We start from the raw sequence: 25389 nt of genomic DNA on the forward strand, positions 1-25389 counted from the left end.
TTGATATATATATATTCTTTAATAAATAAACTCACACCCTGTACACTAAAGATACATATGGTGGTCTATATTATGCTACAAGAAAAACTCAACAAAGTTAGATAACTAGGTAATGTATAAAGGACAAACGATAAAACAAAGTTAGATAACTGTGTTAGGAATTACATACAGAGATTTATCAGTATATAGATGGGACAAAAATATTTCATTAATCTGAACAAAAATCTAATATATCTGCCATAACAAATAAGCCCTCATTTCTAAAATGGAATAAATATAACAGAACCCGGGTGAAATTTACATTGACAAGGCTTAACAATGCATTTAACAATTTTTAACGAATCAAATATTTTGTGATGATATTAAATTTATGCATGGATTGAAGAACTGGAATTTGTAAAGTTTTCCCCTGAAGTTTTATCTTAGGGCAATTTCTTACATAAAAATTCATTGAGTGTGGAACTTCATATAAATTGAGGTATGGTACTGCATGCTACTTGTCAAAATAAATCCCTTTTCCAAATTTCTAAGTATATATTTTTAACATCTAATTATAGAAAAAAAAATAGCTGCATTAATTATTAAATATTACATGGTGGTTTTCAGGATCTACAGATTAAAAGAAAAGGGAAAAAACAAAACTCAACTGCTAAAACACAGCAACTATAGATAAAGACAAAATTAAAGCACTATATAATGATTAAATAAGCCTACAGCTGAACTGAAAGGCAATACTACAGTCGATATATCAAACACAACGAATAAGAGGAAACTAAAAAATGAAATTCACCTGTGATTACAATCCTAGCTAAAGCACTGCTAAATATATACTAACGATGATATGTCAATACGGAACTGTTCTACATGAATTATAGTCCATTGATTTCTTGAATATACGTTAATTGAACTGTCAATGATCAAATTATCTTTCTAAACATAACATACTTTCACTACAATTTTTTAATAACTCCCCAAAATTTTTGGGAGGTTAAAATCTGGTGACAAACTTTTCTCCCATAATACCATGACAATATTGCGTACATTTCTTAACATTTTACGAGCCGTTAAAATATAAGAAGTATACATATTTTACATGAAAAAAGAGATAATTACATTATGCAAAATATTGATAAACTGTAAATAATGCTGATTTTAATACCCAATGCCTGCATCATGAACTAATCATCAAATTCGACCATGCAATCAAACAGTAGGCACAAAAGGATATAAGTGGTTTCTCTCTCAATGTAGTTCACATTTTGCAAAAAATTAAGAATTAATACATTATTTAATTTATCTATTTGATATTAGCAGAAAAAAATTCTTCAAATTGCACTATTGATTTTTAAAAAATAATTTGCACAAAATAAATGTGTTTAAAAAATAAATTTTATTTGATTTTTTTACAACCATAAGGAAGATATTAACTAAATGCTTTTTGTCACAAATGCTCTCAAAGGCCCTTTGCTTTAACACTACTCTAAGTACAGCTGTCCTCTTCTTTTATTTGATCATCACAAGATATGTGCAACTGGATTGGAAAACGTTAAAATTTGAATTTCCTTTAAATTAAAAAAAAATCAGAATTGTTTGAAGGGTAAATAACATGAAATTGTTTAAAAAAAAAAAAAGAACAACTAGATTAATTTTGGGCATTTTTTAAAAGAAATGAGAATGGTTATTTAAAGATTAAATTGTTACAAAACATTATCAATGCAAGATTTATCAGCCTCAGTGTTCAATTGACAAGTCTTTCAACTCCAAGAGCTGCATAAGAATGTTAAAAGATTAGTATATATAAATTCAGGTAAATAACAAGTTGTATGATATATCCCAGATCAGCTTTTCTTTGAGGTAGGTAATTTAGGTTTGGTGTTTGTATGCCTGCAAGAGTTACTTTTCTTTGAGCGATATTCTATCGGTAATTTGGTAAAGTTTTTTTTCTAAAATGTCATAACAAATATATTTCTTAATTTCCAGACAAAAACAAGCAATCAGTAAAAAAAAAAAACTGTTGTTTTCTTTTAAATTTGCAACAATTTTTGAAGGGAAAAAATCAACAAGCACAAATATAAGCAACAAAAAGCATCAAACAAACGGAGATTTCCTTGCATAAAAAATTAACAACTATTTCAGATGGAAAAAAAAAATTAAATACATGAACAATATAATTTTTTTTTATCGACTTAACAATAAGTGTATTTCTTTTGCTTTGGACATTTGATCAAAATGATACACAACAGAGAAGGAACTACATCTGACATAGTACAACATACTATGGTATAGTATGCCACAGTATGACATAGTATGACACAGATGACATAGTACGACACAGTGTGACATAGTATGTTGCACGGTACAGCTACGACAGGAACATGGCATGTTTATGATATCAGCAGGATGTCATTCCTTGATGAGAGTACCAAACGGATAATCCCACATTTTGGAAGATATACCAAACCCTAAAATACAAATTAAAAACATTTCATTCTTTCCTTCAGAGAACGAGTGTCAAAAATACACCATAAAATATTTCTAATACAGAGCTTGGAGTTTTCTGCTGATTCCTAGAATAACTCTAATAACTTTTAAAAATCAACAGAGAATTGCATTTTTTTTTTTTCATTTTCTTTAAAAAAAAACAACTAAAGTTAAACATGTCTCAGTGAGAAACATTCATGTTTCTAATACTCTGCATCATAAAGGGACATAACCTACCTTTCTGTTGGTCCTGATACATCAAGGGACATAACCTACCTTTTTCTTAGTATCATACATAAAGGGACATAACCTACATTTTTGCTGGTCCTGATACAAAAAGGGACATAACCTACCTTTTTGTTGGTCCTGATAATGATGTTTAACATGGTATCTTTTTAGAGACTTGAAATAACTTCCATAGGGTATTCCATGATGTAAATAGTAATGTATCATGTCATACACAATGTAGCCACTAATGCTTCCCGCAAACACGGTCAAGGCCATGGTGGGGGGCATGAACAGGCAGTACACCGAGTAGACCAGCACCCCCAGGGCAGCGGCTGGAACGGGTGGGAACACTAGTCTCACCTTATCCATGGGGGCCTGAAATAAGTAAAGGTATTTTATATGATTTCCAACTAACTACTACTGCAAATTCCAAAGTATATAACTGAAAATTGATGTGAATGAAGTTGTGTTCTCAATGCAGTTAATGGAAAGAAAATATTGTGCTTTAAAATTTTATTTTTACAGTGAATTTGATGATGATATGTTTTATAAATAACTTCTTCAGTGCACTGCAGATATAAGATAAATGTATATCATAAATATTTTTGACTGATTTCAAATAGAAATGTCATCGATATCAATACCAAATCCCTTAAAGTTTCTTTGGTGCTTAGATACTGTACAAGGGATTAATTTCACGGGTTGTAATTTTCATGTTTTTTCCTTCTCTGACACAGTCGCGGTTTCTTGAATTTGCCGAATTGGTTTATAAAAAAGTTTCCTCCCTTATCTATACCTATTGAAAACTTATTCACTGCTTCTTGAATTCACGGATTCATAAACACCGTGAATATAGCGAATATTACAGGCGCGTAGCATCGTTTTTGAAAGTGGGGGGGCCAGCCAGATAAATTTTTTTTTTTTTACTTACCTGAAAAAGTTGACAAGCAAAAAAAAGGGGGAAAAGTTGCCCAGAGTCAAAAATCCTATTTCGTGAGGGGGGAGGGGGGAGGGGGGGGGGGGTAAAGGTAAACTTTTTTTCAGTGTCAACTACTTTCAGTACCAATTCTAATACTACATTTTCGGTACATCACTAAAAGTGGGGGGCCCAACCAGGCTTTCAATTAACATTTCCTGTAGTATAAGTAAGGTTGGGAAAAAAAGTGGGGGGGCCAGGCCCCCCCTGTTGCTATGCCCCTGTATTAACACCGCGAGTTATTCTCCCCCTATACAGTATGCAACTTTGTGTCCTTTTCTATACAAAATATACAGCATATTGCATTATATTTTTAACATTCATGTGACAAAATTCTCCAATATTACCTGCCTAATTTTATTCAAGTTAATACCTTTTTGAATATAAATCTATGAGAAATATTGCTGACTTTGGGGAAAAAAAGTTTGTTACATTTATCCTTAACTTATATATATATAGAACACTTGCATCATAGGAATTTTATAGCTACATTTATGTAATTTATTTCAAATAAATGTAGAATGCATATTAGGATTTGTTTTTAGTGTAAAGATCAATAACATATTATGCTGAGCTAGAGAAAGACAAAACTAATTATTTTTTATAAGCCATTCAATCTGACTATACCACCCATACTATAATTCTAATAGCTTTAGGGACATGAAATCAAACCAGTATCATAGCTCAGCAAAATTAAATCCAACATCTTAGGAAAATTCCAATAGATCTGCAGAAAGAAACTATATACAGAGAAGAAATCTACTTCTTAGGAGTTAGGTATGGAAAAGCAGATATTTTAGGAAAAAAAATATCATTTTGTAATAAAACTTGTGAAATAGAAATTTTGAAGGGAACCATTTTGTTCAGTTTATATTATTATTGGTCTAAATTTTCATGGTGCAATTCCGATTTTATTATTAATTATGCATAGGATGATAGGTATCAACTGTCAAGTACCCCGGTACATGTATTTACAGATTCATTGTAATACCAAGAAATGGTGGCTATAATACTCAAATTTTCCCTCTATATATACCCTGAAATTCAGCTAAATACTTTATCACAAAAAATTATCTTGTGAGCAGAAAAAAGTGTTTGTATTAAATCTGAGCAAAAATTATCAGCACACTCAATGTAGAAAAATTTCAAAACAGGAAAATGTATCTTGTAAGATGGATACAGATTTTGTTTATCTTAGTCTATTAAGCCATAAAAAGGGCATATCCTCCCATATCCTGCTTTTACCTTCCCAAAACATACATCCTGTTTATACCTTGTGATGCTGGCCATGGAACAGGAAATGTAATATCATTATCACCGGGTAGTTGGAGGGAGGGCATAGATGGAACAGCCATCGGTGAATCACGTACTCGTCCAACGTCCACAACAAAAAGCCGATCACAAACAGTAAAGGCATGTGGTAGCTAGTCACTGGAATGCCTACAACAATATTTAAATTTAATTTCAAAATTTTCCAAATAGATCAGTTTTCATATTCATAAATGCCTGTTTCATATGAGCTCTACTTATATGAGCCAAGCTAGACTCCATTTGCAAATACTTCAGCAAGCTTAACTGATGATTTAAACAGATATGATGAAGTCTATCTAAAATCTTTATATTCCAACTATTCTACTAACAAAGTCTGGACATATAAGGAAAATTTCATATGTTGTAGTAGTTTTCTTTGGTAATGTCTATAATTCCATTAGCCTTGATGGCAGTAGAGGATTTTCTTCAATATTTACATCCATTAACTGTATGAGGAATCCATTATGTCAGAGTGGGAGATTTCCTCCTTTAACAGTAACTTTCCTTTAATAGAAACTGTGACAGGTAGAAATCATCAGAGACTCTGAATGTTCTTTGGGGAAGAAATATCACTTCAGGTTCTTCCGCGAACAAAAGAGCCTTTTCTCCGATTTCTTTAATTTGGTAAGTACTTATAAATGGCTTCACTTAATCTAAAGTCCAAAAAGCATAAGGGAAATCACTGTCTAAAACATAATGGTGAATGTATCACATTAAAAAGGGTAAAAAATTCACTTGGGTATCCTAAGTATAAATATTTAAAGGGGATTCTTCTAATAATAGCATTTCAACTACTCATGAATCTACTATTTTTGAAGAAACAATAAGGAATATTGCATTTGAATTATTTTAAGAAGCTGTGGCTTATTTTGAGCTGCAGATGCTGTAAATATCAATATTTAACAGCTCTGTGGCAACATACATGTCTAAAAGAATTAGATGTATGCAAGTGAGGAACTGACAATAGTGCAAAAATGACTGCAAGTCAAACTGATTCACAACTGCAATAATCACACATAAACCATTGCAAGCACATCAACAAGTGCAATGGGTGAAACAAAAACTGTGCTTTTAAAAAAGCCACATACCTGTAGCTATCTAAAACAATTCTATTTCAGAGACACCTCTCTCTCTCTGATGACAATAAAGTAAAAAGGTGGTGATGATGATGAAAGATAGGGGTGGTGGTGGTGATGATGATGATGGTAATGATGATGAAGAAAGTGGTGGTGGTGGTGATGATGATAAAGAAAGCAGTTGTAGTGAAGATGATTAAAGTGGTGGTGGTGATGATGGTAATGATGACAAAGAAAGCAGTGGTGGTGGTGATGATGATAAAGAAAGCGGTTGTAGTGATGATGAAGAAAGCGGTGGTAGTGGTAATGATGAAATATAGGGGTGGTGGTGGTAATGATGATAAAGATAGCGGTGGTGGTGGATGATGGATAGTGGTCATGATGATCAAGATGATGAAGTTTGGATAAAAATATTGATGATGGTAGTGGTTATTTCTGGTAGTTATGATGGTTGAAGTGATTGATGATGTTGGTGTGACTGGTGATTATGATGGCGGAATAAGTTATGATGTTGATGATACTCTGGTAGTTGTTTTAGTAGTGTTTATGATGATGATGTTGTATCAGCAATGATGATGATGATGATGATAAAGTGGTTGTATTAGTTAAGCCAGGCCAGGTATGTGGTAAGCAGTGCATAATAAATAGCTAGATTTTTGTCTACATACATGTACAAATATCAAAACTACATCTTGAACTGCATCACAGAAAAAAACTATATAATTTTTTCTTTTCTTTATACACTTTGTTGTGTATCCGAGAGAAAACTACATATCTCCTTTCATCTTGTTTGATACTAAGTTATCTCTACAATTTACATGTTTTCATAAAGTTGTCATCAGTTACTTATCTGAGAAGGTGGCAACAAATTTCTGCACTATCAGTGACTGAATACAGTATGAATTACATGCATTTCATTTACGTTTTACTCTCTAACATGTTTTTGTGGCTATAAAAAAACCTTTTCTAATCTTCCTGCATCTGATATTGCTTTGTCATCTTCAGAATCTGTTAATACCGGGTATATGATACATATTAGATGGTTACCAATATCTTTGATGTTCTGACATTAAAATTTTTGTGACTGATTGTCTATACCTTCCGGCTTTATGTCTCACAATATTCAAAATTAATTCACTATATATGTCTGAGAGTGGTATAAACCAGTAAATATTATCAAATTGTATAAACCAGTATAATTATACTATCAAATTTCTATGACAAATCGAATTGGTCAATGTGAATTAAGACTAAAATGATTGGAAAGTTATTTGAACTACGTGTGGACATAAAATATCAGTATCATGCTTTCATAAGCAAAATACATTTCACCATGTTATGTTAATATCTTTTACATATTTTGGTTCATGCCGGGATTTAATTTAAGATAGCAGAATATAATATAGTTTTTTAGTAAGCTGCTCAATTTTGGATACATTCACACAAAAGCAATTCATATGTTCAATAGAGACTCTCTGAACTTCTAATAAACAGTACAATAGCTTCTCATATGACTGACAACTTCAATTTAGCCAAAAATCAATTTTTACAATAATGCAATGTCCTAGCAAAAGCTTGTCGGCATCAACATATATTGTAGCTATTCAATACTTGCCACATATATATGCACTGCAAGCAAGGATTTTACATATAAAATATCAGTCTAAATGGGATTTAAGGGAACCTATTCATTCACCATTAACCATATAACTAGCTGACATGCGCAGTATACAGTGACACGGACACCAAGTAAAGTGCATGCAAACCCACTGCCTCTGTTATGTCAGAGAGCACAGTATACTTACTTAAGTTATAGTCTGCAAAGGAAAGAAAATATATTATCATAATGACACAATTTACAGAATGGGCAATTTTCCTCTCCGCGGATGAGAGATGCAATCAGTGAGGAAAAGATTGGGACGCTGTATGATGAATTATTTACAATATGGTTACGGGCTCTATAGCTTTGTCTGAAGTAGACAACTGAATTACCTCCCCCTGAGTGATTGGCCTTCATGTCAAGTCTGTTTGTCTGTCTGTAAGCAAGATTGTGTGATTTTGAATTTTACTGAAGCTGGATCTTCAAGGCAACAGCTAAGAATTTAAATCTGATAGCAGATTCGGGATTGCAGGGTGTAAAAAACATAAAATGATAATTATCTAATTTTCATATAATTTGTGCGTATTTCATTACTTATTAAATCTTGCTGTCTACAAGAAAAAACTTTGAATCAATCTTTATTTTCACTACTGTGAATTAGATTAGGTAAATTTCTTCTTCAAGAAAGTAATAAACAACACTTATGTACTCTTTCCTCAAAAAAATTCACATATATTTCAAATAACTCCAAGCTATTTTATGTATTCCCCATATTAAGGGCAAGATCATCTTTACAAATGTATTTTTAAAAGGTTTAGAAATTTTATATTTCTGACTGCTTATTATGGTTGAAGATAGATTCTTAAAATACCTCTTGTTAAGACAAATTTCCCTGGTTACAATTCCTGGCTTAAAATGACAGTGTATGATTATCACCATGCACCCCAGATAATAATAGGAGTATCTTTTAAAAGCAACAACCATTCTTATTTCACCTCACTGTAAATTGATGCTTAAATTTACAGACTTTTTCTGAAACTATGAAATTTTTTCACATGCAGTATATTTTATATTGTGATAATTGAAATAATAAACAAATCTAGGACTGAATAAACCAAATGATTGGCTCAGCAGGTAAAAAATGACATCATTAACACATCAAACAATCAAATTTGAACCATATTATGTTAATTAATTTTAATGAAGTGCAAATATACAGTAAATCTGTTTAATAATTGTGAAAACAACTGCTTACAATTAACAATGATTCCTCAAAAACAAAAAAACCTTTTTTTTCTATAAACTGGTGTAAGAAAATGGTCCTCACAATGATTGATTGGGAAAAGGGATGGTGGAAAGGATTTGCTTAGGTATAAAATTCTGATCATGATCACACATAGAACTATAATAAAAAAAAATATTTTAAAAAAAAATTACAGGAAGAATTAATTACAGGAAGATTCCCTTTAAGTAAATTCAAATGAGCTCTAAATCAATCCATTTAAGGATGTAAAGAAAATCACCAGGAAATATATTCAAGACGCAACAGGTTCATTTAAGATTGTGAAAAAAAAAAAATCAAAAATAATTTTCAAATTTGTCCAGTTAATGTTTCCTACCAATGAAACACCAGCAGACTAAAGATTTCCTGTCAAATATGAATTGTAACTTGCCTACCCTCTCCCTCAATGCCCTTTCCCATTACTTCACTGAAGCGTGGGGGGGGGGGGGGGAGGGAGGGGGCTAGAGTTGTCTTGGTACTGATGGTACATAATGTACCTTTATGGTACTGAATTTGAAGCATACTATATATGCATCAACAGGTAAACTGTATGTGAAAGTTTGGCATGAATACCATTTTTTGATATGCTGTACACAAAAACCAATGCTGTACAGGAGTACTGCAGCATAAATACGGATCAGATGCAGCATGTGGAGCATAGACCATACCAAATATTAAAAGATGCTACATATAGTTTCACCCTATTATATATATATTGCTTCAGAGAAAACAGCCTTTTTGCAGAAAAATCATGTAGAAGCAAACAGTTGGTACACAACCAAAACCCTAAAAAAATAAACTTCTGATGAATATATGAATAAATTGTGTACAAGTATTTTTATCAAATAAGGTCTTTAGCTTTTCAGAAAAAATAAATTCCTGCATGCACCCTCTAGCAATAATTGTAAAATCAACTGTGCATTTGATTATTCAAAATACAGCAATCTTCTTTATAATTTAAATGCTTATTGGAAGATCAAGCATAAAAATAAGACCTCGCACAACAAACTGAAATATATGACAGATAACTACTGCGGTGAATCTGACATATATACCATCGGTGGATATATTTCCAACGAGCCTCATGAGCTGCTCAGTGCCTATAAAAAGAGGAGTTGTAATGAAATGTATCATATCTTATTTTTAAGAATTTTCTACGGAAGCCCATAAGTGCCAATTGCTTTTCCTTTATATATATACATGTATACAGGTTGGCAATAATGGGCTTCAGTAGTTTTCAGTATAAATGAGCAAAAACTTGGTCTTCATCTGTATCAGATTTTCAACATCTCATTATTCTTATGCTTTCATTTTGAAGAAATGCCTTTTATAATTATAGTCATGAAAATGATATATACTTTACAGTCCTATGGGACATTTCCCATAAATAATTTTGCTGTTTTGGCAATTTTTCATATCTACAGTGTATATCACAAAATTATTATTAAAAAAAAATTTTCAAGTCAAAGATTGTTTGCTTGATGGTGGTAGCTACATGTAGTGTCCATAAAAAGTAAATGTAAAATTGATCTTTAACTTCCTCCTTTTCAAACTAAAATTGTTCCTTTTAGGGTAGATTATAAATTACATCAATGACTTTGCCTGAGTTGCCATAATTCACCCATGTACCATAATATTAGCCACTGGCCATGTAACATAGAGGTCCAGTTTGGTCACAAGATTGGCCTGCTATGGAGAAAAGCAGTCTCACTGACGAAAATTAAACCTTGACTCAACTGTCATGTAAGTCGATGTGACAATCAAAGGTGCTAGTAAAGGTTTGAATTAAATCAGACTGCCAATTTTCAACACCTTTTTTATAATTAATATAGAATATCTGGGCTTCATAAGAAAATTTTTCAACACAAGCCTTAAATAATTTTATGAATCATACATTTTCCATCTTTCATAATGATTATAATTGCATGATTTAAGGGATTTTTCAAACTTCAAATAACAAAAATTGCACATGCATTTATTTGCCATTGTACACTTTGATTTGTAGGAAATGGTCTATACTTAAAAAGGTTTAAAAACTGGATTCTTGCAAGTTCAAGTACTTGAACCTTTATAAACACCGGAACAGAAACTCCCTAAAATAAACACACAACTGATCACATTTCAAGTTCTATCTCTCCAATGAAATGAAATGTCTTGTAAATTGTGGAGAATTATTATCAAAACATAAACAATGTTTATAAACGATTCACTAAGTATATTTATCTTGGGCATTATTTTGTCAATGATGATGTTTGTTTTTAAGTTATGAAAATCCATTTTAAATGTTTTAATTTTCAACTGAGTCTAATTTGTTCAAAATTTGCAGACATAAATTAGGTTACTTCACATTCAGCTCTAAAATTTAAAAATTCAAATCACAATACAAGTAAATATCCCAGCTTCTTTAATTAAAAGATATTTTATTGACAGACTTTTAGTACCGGTAGTTTTATAGTTCTCAATTTATAAAATCACTTCTTTAATTGAATCAAACAAAAAATGCCAGAAAATTACATACAGTTTAATGTGCTGTTAAGTCAGCTAAATACATTATGACATTTCAGATTCATGTACATTAATTTTGAAAGACCCCAGGGATTTGTTATGTGTAGAAATCCTTTGAAGTTTATGCAATCAGATTTTCTTTTGTGAAATTTAAAGTATAAACACAATTTTTTTTTTAACATAACGATCCCTTGCTAAAGACAAAAGAGTAAATTAGCCTAGTTATCAGAAATCTTTTGTGAAGCTTTAACACCATACAGATATATTTGTAAACCTAATGAATCTAAAGGTAGACAAAATGTAAATAACGGGCAATTCTTAAAGGGCATAAATCTACGTGACAGAAGGCATGTATTTCAACCTACTTCAAATAGTCTGACCATATTTCACCCCACTGACCAATGAAAACACTTTATTTTTATACTCATTGCACCTGTGCAGAGATACAAATAGCCTATAATCTTTTGCAGACTTTGCATAGGTACCAACTCTATGTATATATTAATTTTTGTCTATTCCAATAGATCTGATAACAAAATGTGGATTTACTTAGATCAATTCATAGATATATTTTTTCATTGAAAAAAATTGAGGGATTCTTATGTAACTGACAACTGTCGGGAACACAAATATTTCAAAGTTCCAATTTTAATACAAAATATCAACTACATAGTTTTATTACTTAGCAGTAAAATAAAATAACTCTATAAATTCTGTGTTTGAGAATATCATTTTCATGTATAACAGCTTAGAGGATACTTGAGTGGAGGTAACACATGTGCATTCATTGATTTCACATTTTAGATCAGACAGACGCCCTAATAATACACAAACACAACTGATCAATTTGACCTGCAATGAAAAATATACATGTACATGCATATAAACAGACTTAATAAAGACCACAGTACTGTACGTACCTTTAGTAAGGATGACGGCAAAGGAACATGGTCCCTCTTGGAGACTTGAATAGGAGGTGTACAACATTAATAGAACCACGGGGATCCAAACTAATGGCACCACATACCAGGGGCACTGGGAAAAGTACTCACAGACCTCGGACTTCATCAGGCGCAGGTGACCGTCCACCGGCCGATGGACCCACTCAAAGTAACGGTCACCTAGCTTAGGAACTTGAAATAGTATTGGTTCATTCCAGTCAATGGGGTCATCCTGCAACAAAATTACACATCATCAGAAATATATTTTGCATTTTTTTAAAGATATATTATCAAGATCTACAATAACTAATATAAGATATGCTAAATAATAGTTTACAAGAGTTTACAAATCATTGAATCATGCAGAAACACAATTTTCTATTGCTGTAACAATCTATAATAATTCTAGCTAGGATGATTCTAATCTTAAATGAGTAAAAGGACTAACAATGAAAAACATTTTAAGATGATAATAGACATTTATAGTTTAATTTTTTTTCAATTAGAAGTCTAGATATCATTTCAATATCTTCATATTTAACACCCCCCCCCCCCCTCGGGTACCCCATTCTCATCCTCTACCCATCCAAACTTTATTTTTTTATTTCCTTGATTCTGTCACTCACTGTCATCCCTCTAACTTCTGTACAAACATGATATTTATCTAAGTAAGTGACAAGCTTTTTTTTATACACTACCAGGAACTGAGAAAATCATTTCCTCCGTGATTTCCTGTCATTACAAGCACATCAAATAATCCCTTTTTTTTAACTACCAAACCTCAACCCCACTAAATAATTCAATAAGTAATCTTGTAAATTGCACAGAACTTCTGTATATCAATGTATCAGATGCATTTAATGTCACTCTAATACAATAACATAAAAATTTTACGAATAAACAGATAAATGGGCATACAAATACATGTATGATGTAATGTGCCAGTTTAATTGTTTTTCTCTTATAAGCTTACTGGAAATGTATTATCATGGTGCACACTGTGACCATTTGTATGGACGGTTCCATTCTTGTGGGAAATTCCATTGGCTGTTCCGTTGGCTGTGCCATTCACTGTTCCATTTTTCACTGTTCCATTTCTGTGTCTAAGATTCCCATTTTTCTAAAACAAAGGTGACATAATTAATTTTTTTCTGCAGAATGCAAATAAATCATTTTTATTATGCATATTTATCCCAGCACCCATCATTTTACACAGTAAGTGACAAGTGTTCACAGCGTAAATCATCCCAAAGGAATGTTTCTCTGTTATTGTATGATTGTAGAGAGACTTAGGAAATTTTTTCAAACATAGACTCTATTTTATTTTACATGTATAATGACTTGTGAATATTTTGTTTCTGTTTGCTAATTTACATTTTATATACATTAATTGTTTAAAAAAAATATTTTTAAGGGAAACATTCCTTACTACGGTAATTGAAAAATTATAAGCGGTAAAGCTCCATGAGCACTGTACACTTCTACATTTATAATCGGTAACCAATAAAACAGAAGGCATGCATATTGAGCTAAAAACTGATCAGTGTGATAGACAGGGACACAGGATCTCCATTGCTCACTAGATAACCCTAGACAATCTGATGGGGCACAAAGATGAACCCTAATGTCTGGTCTAACAGGATCATACTTGTAAGGCCATCTCTAAAAAATTGTTTGTTTGCCCTCTCCTGTCACCGACTGAATAAAAATGGCCCGTCTCAAAACTTTTTTCAAGACAATTTTTTTCTCTTTTTTATTCCTCATATCTGGTCAACAAATACAAATTAATATTGAAATTTTCCAGAAAAAAGATTTCCGCATCTACCTGCCAACCCAATATTTTTACTCTGGGTTGGGAGAGGACACAAAAACATTATTTTAAAGATGTCCTAATTGAATGCAAGCTGCTTTGCTTTTCTGAAAATGCAATTTACGTCCTCATTACCAAATTAAAGTCCAGACATAGAGATTTTACTAACTGTATCAGTCGAATTAAGAGCATTAAAACAGAAACTCTCTCATGTTTAACCCTAATCATTGGGATGTACCAGAAAGCTACGGATTCTTGGATCAGCTGACCTGGTGCCGTATGTTTCGTGGCTGTAATTTCACTTTATTAATTCATACATAAAAAAACACTTCTGCCTGGGCAGCTCTCTCTTTGTGATAATGACTGCAGATCACTAAAACCCATCTCTGGTAATTAAGAAATCTGATACACCAGGGAATAGTGTAGAATCAGCAAAAAGTGGCAGCGCAGGACCCCAACAGTGATATAAAGATACGAAATACTAGTATATACATATTAATTATTGAACAATACAGTAAGGTGATACATTTATAATGTACTTATTATTCAACATCACACCTGTGCCTAGAGAATGATGATACCGCCAGTAATTCTTTACTCGCCTTTTTTACTGTCCCTTTATTTAATGTTACATATACATTGTATTCTGAACTAACTGTTGAATTAAAGTTTCAGAACACTGGGGTACATGCCTACCTATACAGGTTTATAGCAAGAGTAAAATCACAGTGACATCTTCACGCCAAGTTTGCTTTCTTCACTAAATTTGATATTTTACATGTAATTATGCATTTGCATAGCATTTGGGCTATACAATCATACAATAATCAAGTAGACATATAAAAAGGCTTCAATCTGCTTTTTTCGGGTATGGTCTGGGGGGTGGGGGTGCACATTTTGGTTTGCCAATATTGTTAGCCATGGTGCAGTACATGTAATTATCATTGCGTCAATAAGTACAAAGAAACCTGCAAGATCAAGTATTAGAATTACCTGGGTAAATGTCATACTAGTCCAATTAGCCATTACAGGTTTTTATTTCATTTCTCGTTAATGATTATTGAAAAGTCACCAATTTAAAGGTACAAAAATCAATTGCCATTTATCATAGAGGCAAATGCCATGATTACATTCTACAACTATTACACAAATGTTGAATCAAAGAAATGCATACAGATAGCCAAGCATAAATACATGTATACACAAGTATTTATTTTCTTCTTAACAGCTATAAATTTTACTTTATTTTTTGAAAAGCTTAGCTTTTTCTCTTTGAAATCATTAACATGGTTAAACATGTTTTGAAAGCCTCATGAATTTTTTTTTTTTTTAATTATGAAATGGCCACTGTTTCGTTCCTAGTGTGAAAATGAAAATTTCATTTATCGATAAATGTTAGAGTTGTTTCAGGAAGAAGAAAGTGTGACAGACAGACAGATGGACCACAGAGAACAACAACAATACCCCCTGGCCCCAAACATCCTTAAATAAGTGCTTGTATAATAAACAAGAGGCCCCTGGGCCTTATAGGTCACCTGAGCATTATGCAACAACTTTCCAGTGATTGAATTTGATCCATGTTTTAAGCCAGATGCTATAGCATTTACAATTTGGTCATCATAACTATACACTTAGCAGTCAGGGATGGGGTAATCGTAATCAGTAATCGTAATCAGCTGTAATCGATTACAGTTTGCCATTTAATCATGAGTAATCAGTAATCACCCATTTTTCTGATTACAAGTACATGTAATCGTAATTTAATCAATTACTCTGAAAAAAGTCCTGTAATCATGATTACTTTTTTGATTACTTTATGATTACAATTATTAAAACAAAATTCATAAAATCATGATTTTTGATGATTTTCAGTGAATATTTTTCAGTTTACAAAATTGTTTATAAAAAAAAGTTATTAAGCTATATTTAATTAAATATCTTCTTCTAACGCTTCCAGAAATGCTTATAATCAGGTCCATTGTCCAGGCAATGAGTAAATTCTATCAGTTCCTTGCTATATTCAGTAGTCAGTTCAAAATACTTTAGCAGCTCAGCAATTCACTATTTTTGACAAGATATATGTAAATACTGATAGAAAATCTACAGGATCATTTTAAAGTTTGATTTATTTTGGTTTCAATTAATGAATATGCGTGTAGTGCAACAATTTGTTTTCCCTGTAAATCTTTGAAAAAAAATCTTTTTTATAGCAAATGTTCCTTTATTGAGGCGTATTTTAAAATTCACTTTGTTTGATTTACAGTGTACATGTACATAGAAAGATAATGTGAATTAATTAGTCATAAAACACAGGTATACTAAAGTTAGGTCAGCTTGGGTAATAGTAATTATTGAACTATCCATGCTTGTCCAGTCAATGTGTTAATTCTAGTAAAAACATCTACCAGGTAATAATTGGCAGTTTAATTGAAAAGTCCATCACTCGTCAAGAATGTCAATTACTTGCATAACAGTTCCCTATCGAATCCCTTTATCCCTACCTATCATTATGTCCAGTTTGATTTATTGAAAAAACTATGATAAAATCTTTTTTCTAATTCTCTCAATAGTAACAAGACATTTACTTGTATTAAAGATAGAAATCAGGTGATATAAGAGAAATATCATGCATCTGTATAAAGACATATAAAACCAAATTTTGTCTGAAATCTACCTTAAAATTATTAATGATATTTAAAATAGGAAGAATAAAAACATGATATTGTCCTTGAATATTGAACAAAAAATTAAAACTTAATGTAATCTTAAGTAATCATAAGTAATCATGATTACATGAAGGAAAAGTAATCAGATGTAATTGATTACTTTTAAAAATGTCTGTAAACAGCCTGTAATCGATTACTTTTAAAATCCAAAGTAATTGTAATTTAATCGATTACTTTTGAAAGTAATTGACCCCATCCCTGTTAGCAGTTCCTAGTTTGGTTACTTTATACCCATAGGCAGGGTAGGGGAACAAAAAATGCATTTCAACTAATCAGTAATATTCAGCAATAATCAGTAGTGCCGCTACCACACATGAACCCTTGACTCTTAGGCCTAGATCCACACATTGCACTATTTTTGGAAAGGAATACTTGCTTTTCAAAAATATTTGATTAATACCAAGGAGCACATTTCAAACAATTCATTCATTTTCAGTTCATAAGTATAGCCCCCCCCCCCCTCCCCACTATGGTACAACTGACCCTGGGGCCTTGAAATTTACAATTCTTGAAGATTAGGGATTGCTCATAACTATATAGGTAATTCATCTGCTTAAAACCTAGGAGAAAAGAAGAAAATATTCAAAGATTTAATGTTTTTTCACTATACATGTATAATCAATACAGCCCCGCCCTAACACCAGAATCCCTGACCCTGGGGCCATAAAATTCACAATTTTGGCAGAGGCACTCTTGCTCATCATAACTATGTACTTAGTTAGTTTATTTAATACCCAAGAAGAAGATTTTCAAAGAATTCATGTATTTCCTCTATATAATCAATAGAGCCCCACCCTGACACCAGAACCCCTGACCCTGGGGCCCTAAAATTCACAATTTTGGTAGTGGCACTCTTGCTCATCATAACTATGTACTTAGTTAGTTTATATAAAACCTAGGAGCAGAGAAGAAGATTGTCAAAGAATTCATGTATTTTCACTACATAATCAATAGAGCCCCACCCTTACACCAGAACCCCTGACCCTGGGGCCATAAAATTCACAATTTTGGTAGAGGCACTCTTGCTCATCATAACTATGTACTTAGTTTATTTAATACCCAGGAGTAAAGAAGAAGATTTTCAAAGAATTCATGTATTTCCTCTATATAATCAATAGAGCCCCGCCCTGACACCAGAACCCCTGACCCTGGGTCCATAAAATTCACAATTTTGGTAGAAGCACTCTTGCTCATCATAACTATGTACTTAGTTAGTTTATTTAATACCCAGGAGCAGAGAAGAAGATTTTCAAAGAAATAATGCATTTTCACTATATACTTATTTAGCCCCGCCCTAGTACAAGAACCCCTGACCCCAGGGCCATGAATTTCACAATTTTGGTAAAGGACTCAATGCTGATTACAATCATGCAAACAGTTTGACTGCTTGATGTCCAGGAGTAAAGAAGAAGATTTTTGAAGATTGCATTAATTTTAGTGGTTTTGGCCCCACCCCCCAGGCCCCAGGGGGGCAGGGATCATGAAATTCACAATTTTTGTTCCCCTTCACCCATAGATGCTTTGTGCCAAATTTGGTTGAAATTTGGTTGCAGAGAAGAAGCTGAAAATGTTCAAAAGTTTACGACCGATTGACGACGAATTACGAACGACGTACGACGAACGACGGACGACGACGGACAAAAACAGATAGCAATAGGTCACCTGAGTGACTCAGGTGACCTAAAAATAGTACTTACAATTGTACTTTCAGGACTGTCTTAAGAATAATTTCTGGTACGTTAATGTACATTGGATGCATACTGAGAGGAATATAGCTAATACGTACAATGGATGTGTATTGAAATGAACAGCTATGTGTAATGGGTGTATTGTCTTTATTTCAGTTCCCTGTTTATTCAAGCAGCAGTAAAAAAAAATGTTGAATAACTAATATGTTACAAATTATTGGTGGTCGCTGGCAGTGCTTATCACATATTCTGTAGTAGGCAAAGAGAAGATAATATTGTGAATACAGTCTTTAGAGTAGCAATGAACAAGAATAATATAGAGCTAATGTTTACTACAATCAGTACTGATTTACTGTAACAGGAAATAGCCACCATCAATGTACAGAGAGTTCAGCAATTGAAAATGGATCAATATCAGAAGAAATTCTATATGGATATACACAAGTCCAAATGCCAAAGATGAAAAAAAAGATCAGATTAAGAATTGGGTGGCAGAATGAAAAGCTAAATTAATCTACTTAATTCCCAACAATATATCTTAATTTCCAGAAGTTGGTTATCAATGATACGTAACAGGTGTGAACTTGTAAGACCAATCACTCCATGTTTCTCTTTTGTAATTGGTTTTCACAACAATCTTATGTTACAGAGATTAAAAATGGTGTTAGTATGAGAAATATCTATGTCATATGATGGAGGGTATTAATCAGATATTGTGAAATACAGCTTTAAAATAGCAATTACATTTTGATACTGACTGTTCTATTAACAATAATTTACCCCTATTCACATGAAAGTCATCATGCAGTGTATCTACATGTGATTGCATGATAAGTGTTAGTAGTATAATTATGTACTTATTATAGGATTAAACATTCTTTTTTAAAAATTTATCGATGTGTAAACTCTTGACATTTTACTCACAAACTTGAATGAAAGTGCAAAGCACTTTTATGTTAAGTTTGTGAGTAAAATGTCAAGAGTTTGCACATCGATAATTTTTTCCAAAAGAATGTTTAATTCTTATAATTCAAATAACGAATTTTTAAAATTATTTCTCTTTGAGGCCTCCATACAATCCGTTATTTCTGTATGGCGTAGGAATACTTTATACCGCAAACGAAATCGAGATGAATTTCGATAGAGTTCAACTTAAATTGTCGAAACAATCAATAAATAAACTTATAAAAACTAATCAAATGTTGTTTAAGTCAACAAATATCGTAATTATTACGAGTTTACTTCAGAATAGTTCGTCCTTGACCATGGTCATGTGATGTTGATATTAACGACAACGCTCAGAGCGAAAGTTGCAGACCGACGACGCCTTCGAATTGCACTGGTTTGTTCAAGGATTGAGGAAGAATAGAAAGTAATAATATGAATTTGATGCTAATAAGGCAAGAGTTTGAGGTACATTTCTTTTCCCTGTCAAGATGATACAAACTGAGCTGATTTGCTTCGTATTACGAACGTCGATCAGCGAATTTCAAAAAATTCACACCCATGATCCGACAGTGGCATAAACATTTTCAAGGTGTCCGTCAGCTGGTCAGTCCTGTTTGTCACCAGTTTTGTTTTATTTCATTAAATTTGAAGTTTCTTGTATTCATAATTTAGCTAAAACAGACCAGAAACAACTGCTTTCATTGTTTATAGGATAGCCTAGAAGCTTGGTAGAAAGTAGTTCTGATTGAAAAATTTATTGATGTGTAAACTTTTTCTTAAACGTGTTCTCGTCCAATCAAAACACAGGGAATCAATAAATAAAATGAAGATTGGAATTATTGCATAAAATAAAGGAATTCTGAAAAAAATTATGATCACATTATGACTTAATATTGCGTCATTCACGATCAAGGGCATGTATAAGTACAGTGTACAAAATATTTAAGTGTTTGGGCAGAGCCCTAATGAAGCACATACAATGATTCTTCATCATGTTCATAAAATAATCATAATTTTAATCTTATTCGAACAAGTGGGCACAACTTAAAGGATGGGTAAAATTTGTGAAGGAGGAAAAGAAAACTTAAATAGTGGATTTCATAGATATCTGTATAACTATTTTTACACTGTAGGCATGCATAAACGGTATCATTCTATCAAAATATTGAACAGGGTGAAAAAAATAAAATGATGGCTTTTTCATTCACAATCTTACATTCACACCACATCTTTTGTTAGCCAATACATACTACATAAGTTATAATTCAATAAATTAAATCAAGATCATTTAATAAACTACTAATCAATCATAACGTTAGACTTCAACTCAATGAGAAAAAAAAAAAGTTGAAACCTCAGAGTTAATTCTCAATATTAAGGTTAAACTCCATAAAAAAGGGAACTGAAGGGACTCACAATTTCCTTCAGCATACATGTACATGTATGCATGTTTTCAATTAAAATATTGACATTCATGATATGTATATAATTATATATATTTATATACAAAACATAACGTTAATCATTTATGAACTGTTAGGCTGCACAAAGCCTCAAGATATTAATAACAGCTTACAAAAATATGAAGATAAAATTTTATACATATTATCATGATTATATATAATTAACCTACACAAATATACCTACATATACACACCTGTACATGTAGTCACATGTACATAATTTAGCCCATCTTGCAGTGAATACCATGGTTTATGCTCTAGGAAAGGATTACATGTATGAATAGTTCATTATGTTCATTTAAGACTCTGGATAACACATAAACTTATACTATGGATATATTATTATATACTGGTATATTCTGTACTTGCAATCAATGAGTAAATTTGTACTGACATGGAATACACCACAGGGGCCTGTAACATACTGTATTTGATTTTACGTAATCACTATATATATATATATACAAAAAGAGAAAGGGAAACAACGTCAGCCCGAATTTACACAGGGTCGATCTCAGAAATATTTCGTATTCCATAAAAAAAAAACAATGCAGCAAATTAAATTTTAACTAGAATCATACTACAATAAATATTCTTTAATAAAACAGAAACCTTATTTATTTATATAGCGTTTAAGTTGGGTAATACTAACTCGATATTCAGTTGTGCGTGTCGACGTATTTTAAGTCGTCCACTAAAAGGAGGTAAATTTCATACATTTTCTCCAGTTTTTAAGTCTTTCCGGAGATGGAAAACACAAACTAAAGATCCAACGTTCACGAAAATCATTTTTTTCTTTTGTTAATTGCAGTTAAAATGTATAACCTCTCCAATTTGAATAAATACGGTGTTTTTTTCGTTCACAACAAGGCCCGAGCCTAGAACAGACGACATTTTGGAAAATCCATGATAGGTAAAAGGCGGAGCCTGATTGGTCAGATTTATTCTAGAAAAGCACTATTGACCAATCACATCTCGCGTTGAATCTTGGATGCAATGTTTACCGACTTTAGTGGACGACTTAAACTACATCGACTGCATGACAGGATATCGGATCTGCAAAACACGACTTACACGATTCTTAAATGACCGCAACGATATTTTTATTAAAGAGTGATTATTGCTGAATGATCCCAGGCGTTATTTCACTAACTGCAAGGTATTTTATTGAAAACACGAATCATTTCCGAGATCGACCCTGTGTAAATTTGGGTTGACGTTGTTTCCCTTTCTCTTTTTGTATACATATAGTGATTACGTAAAATCAAATACAGTATGTTACCGGTCCCTGTGGAATACACAGGGCACTTGGGTTTATGATGAATTTGGAGAAAGAGAAATATACATGCAAGCTAGTAAATACTGAATTGCAATTATAATGTACATGTTCATGGGTGTTGGGTGGTTATGTTCGGATTCCATTTTCAAACCACATGGTTACCACCCGAGTGGTTTTGACCTGCTCTTATATAAATCCCTATAGGTCACACTGTGCAGTAAAGAAAATGATATTTGGTAATTGTTTGGTAGCTGTAAACTGATTTGCTGCGAAGATGTAAGTGTCAATTATGAATAGGTCGTTGTTTCCGTATGCCAGTCAATAGTAAAGACGGTAAAAGTAACTTTTTTCTCTACTATGACAGCTAGAGCAAGGCTCTTGATAAATTTGATTTAGTACCAATTTATACTTGAAAAGTTTTCAATAAATATTAATCAAATACTTCTTCAAATGCTCAGTTATCACATGCATGTACTGTCTAAACGTAAAACAATATGCAATGTATATTAGATCTCCATATTATGCATATAAGAGGAAGAAATTAACAATTAGTATTATGTAATGCAAGTCAAGGTAAAATTCTAATATTTCCTACTTTTTAGTAATGTTTAATTGTTCAAAAAAGATCAGTTATATATCAAATGAATTAATGCACCTTAGCACGTACACCAGTGGAAATAAATCAAACAATATAAAAATTTGTCACCTGTATTTTCTTCTTCCCTGTCGCCCATTCAGCTTACGATATGACTAGCTTGACCGGGGGGCTAATTTGTAAGAACAAGTGGCTCATATGCATAATGAGTTACAAGTTTACTCGTGACCACTATAGCATTTACACAGACGTAGTAACATGACACCGGTTTGCTTAAATATATGCCTAGTACCCGAAAGAACATACATTTTAATATCTCACCTGCATTAAATTTCCAATGCAATATTTCTTTAGAATTGTATAGGCTGCTAAACTATGATGGTGATAAGTTTCACTTTGCATGTGTTGTGTAACATCTTTTCCAACATGTTTGACCAGGTATTCCTTTCCACCTGGGTGTCTGTCGGCGAAGTCCGTCACATCATAGACCTGGTCCCCTCTCAGGATAATTATTTTACCCTTTTCTATTTCTTCCTTAATTTCTTTCTCAGTGTAATAAATCATTGTTCATCACACTTCCACACACCAGAAGAAGATTGCAAAACTGCATCGGTGATCGGACCACAATGTTTATCTATTTACGGGTCGGACTAAAATAGGTCGATGCTGCGTACGTGGTAGCTAATGAGAGGAAAGGATATGAAAAACCGGATATGGCATAACCCAGATTACAGAAAAATTATATAAATTTTATGCTGGTTTCCTTAGATGAATGAATCTCCATGTGTAAATAATTTCAGTATTAATACAGTATTAATTATACTACAACTTTTTTTTCTTGATAAATAAAATTCGAGATACTAACTTTATTGTTTTTACGTCTCAATTTTAAAATATACAATAGAAAATTTATCATATATTTTTAAACATGATTTCAGCATTGATTTCACCATTGAAAGACCGGTATAAACCCTTACATATTTTAATGATTATTTAGTATTTTTCGAGAAAATTTCATTTAGAAATGTTTATCCATATATACAACGTGCATGAAAAAAATAACACTGATGTCTTAAAAAAGCAAGAACAAAAAACACTGATGTGGTCGAGCGGACATCCTTTCACATAAAATCTCTGCCGATTACAAGGATAGATTAAAAAAAAAAAGAAATATAAACGCCATGGAAACGGTACAAAAAATCATCAATTTACATTGTACAAAGTTAATTGTGAGCCAAGTTTTTGACAGTTACATCATATAGTACAGGGACAGCAAAGGAGCACGTGCATGGTCAAGTCTTATTTAATCACCAGCCTTTTGGTCAAGTCATATTAATTTAGTTCAAATATATCTCACTATGGAGAAAAATTAAATATTTAGATAAATTAATTAATTTTTTTAAAATCTCTTATTGTTAGTTTCACAAACAGTGCTAAATGTTCACTACAGAAACAACTTTTTATTACAATAACAGTGATCCATGTTTTCAAATTTGTCTCAAAAAAAAGTTTTGCCTCTTTTAAAGAATTTGATAGAGGAGACACTTTTTGACACTTAATTCCTTTCTTTTCGCACAATCCCGACGTTCCCTTTGGATCAAAACTAGTCCTATATACATTTAATCCAAAGATCCGAGGCGTATATTGTTTTGTCCTGTCTGTCTGTCCGTTTGTCTGTCTGTTTGTCAGCAAACTTTAACCTTTGCCATAACTTTTTAACCATGAATGTTTGAGACTTCATATTTTGTATGCATACTCCACTAATTAAGCTTTTTTAAATGATATGAAGGTCAATGACCTTATGACCTTGACTGCGACCTATATGCTAAAAATAGTTTTTTTTCTGCAAACTTTATCCTTTGCCATAACTTTTGAACCGTGAAAGATAGAGACTTCATATTTGGTATGCACACACCACTGATTAAGCTCTTTTAAATGACACCATGGTCAATGACCTTGTGACCTTGACTGTGACCTATACGCTAAATATAGCTTCTTTGTCGGCAAACTTTAACCTTTGCCATAACTTTTGAACAAAGAAAGATAGAGACTTAATATTTGGCCTGTATTCTCCACTAATTAAGCCCTTTCAGATGACACCAAGGTCAATGACATTGTGACCTTGACTGTGTCCTATATGCTAAAAATAGCTTTTTAGAACTTTCACCATAACTTTTGAACCATGAGAGAGAGAGACTTCATATTTGGTATGCATAATTCACTACTCAAGTTCTTTCAAATGACACCAAGATCAATGACTTTGTGACCTTGACTGTGACCTATATGCTAAAAATATTTTTTTTTAACTTTGTTGCCGCCGGGCGCATCGTGTTTCACAAACACATCTTGTTCAACAATTCATTGTATTTTACGTTAAAACTCAGGGACGTAGTATATTTTTTTTTATCAAAAGAAAAATAAGTATCGTCAGGTGCCTGTGCGTATAGCATCCTTTTTGAACTTGGGAGCAGCAGACAGAG

The 25389-nt window shown here is 32.3% G+C and overlaps 1 protein-coding gene across 2 annotated transcripts; it reads right to left on the minus strand.

The window, feature by feature from the left end:
* On the minus strand, nucleotides 1-23581 carry LOC134254518 (fatty acid 2-hydroxylase-like). Of its 2 annotated transcripts, XM_062737038.1 has the most exons (7): nucleotides 23231-23581; nucleotides 13374-13520; nucleotides 12380-12632; nucleotides 7878-7889; nucleotides 4959-5125; nucleotides 2835-3084; nucleotides 1-2462 (listed from the first exon to the last, which is right to left on the minus strand). In XM_062737038.1, the coding sequence occupies exons 1-7, from the start codon at nucleotides 23471-23473 to the stop codon at nucleotides 2404-2406; spliced, it is 1131 nt and encodes a 376-aa protein (XP_062593022.1). In that variant the 5' UTR covers nucleotides 23474-23581; the 3' UTR covers nucleotides 1-2403. The 2 variants fall into 2 exon arrangements, with proteins under 2 accessions (XP_062593022.1, XP_062593024.1); XM_062737040.1 differs by lacking the exon at nucleotides 7878-7889.
* Between the last annotated feature and the right edge of the window lie 1808 nt (nucleotides 23582-25389).

The sequence above is a fragment of the Saccostrea cucullata genome, unplaced genomic scaffold (assembly GCF_032062105.1).
Source record: "Saccostrea cucullata isolate Sc308-1 unplaced genomic scaffold, CSIRO_AGI_Scuc_v1 ctg19, whole genome shotgun sequence".
Classification (NCBI taxonomy): Eukaryota; Metazoa; Mollusca; class Bivalvia; order Ostreida; family Ostreidae; genus Saccostrea; species Saccostrea cuccullata.

What these genes read in the sequence shown, in the direction of transcription:
- LOC134254518 (XM_062737038.1), bottom strand. Translation starts at nt 23,473, where the DNA reads ATGATTTATTACACTGAGAAAGAAATTAAGGAAGAAATAGAAAAGGGT. An exon ending in ACCATGATAATACATTTCCA is followed by an intron (nt 12,633 to 13,373) that starts GTAAGCTTATAA and finishes ATTTTGTTGCAG; the next exon opens with GATGACCCCATTGACTGGAA. An exon ending in TTATCAGGACCAACAAAAAG is followed by an intron (nt 2,463 to 2,834) that starts GTAGGTTATGTC and finishes TTTGTATTTTAG; the next exon opens with GGTTTGGTATATCTTCCAAA.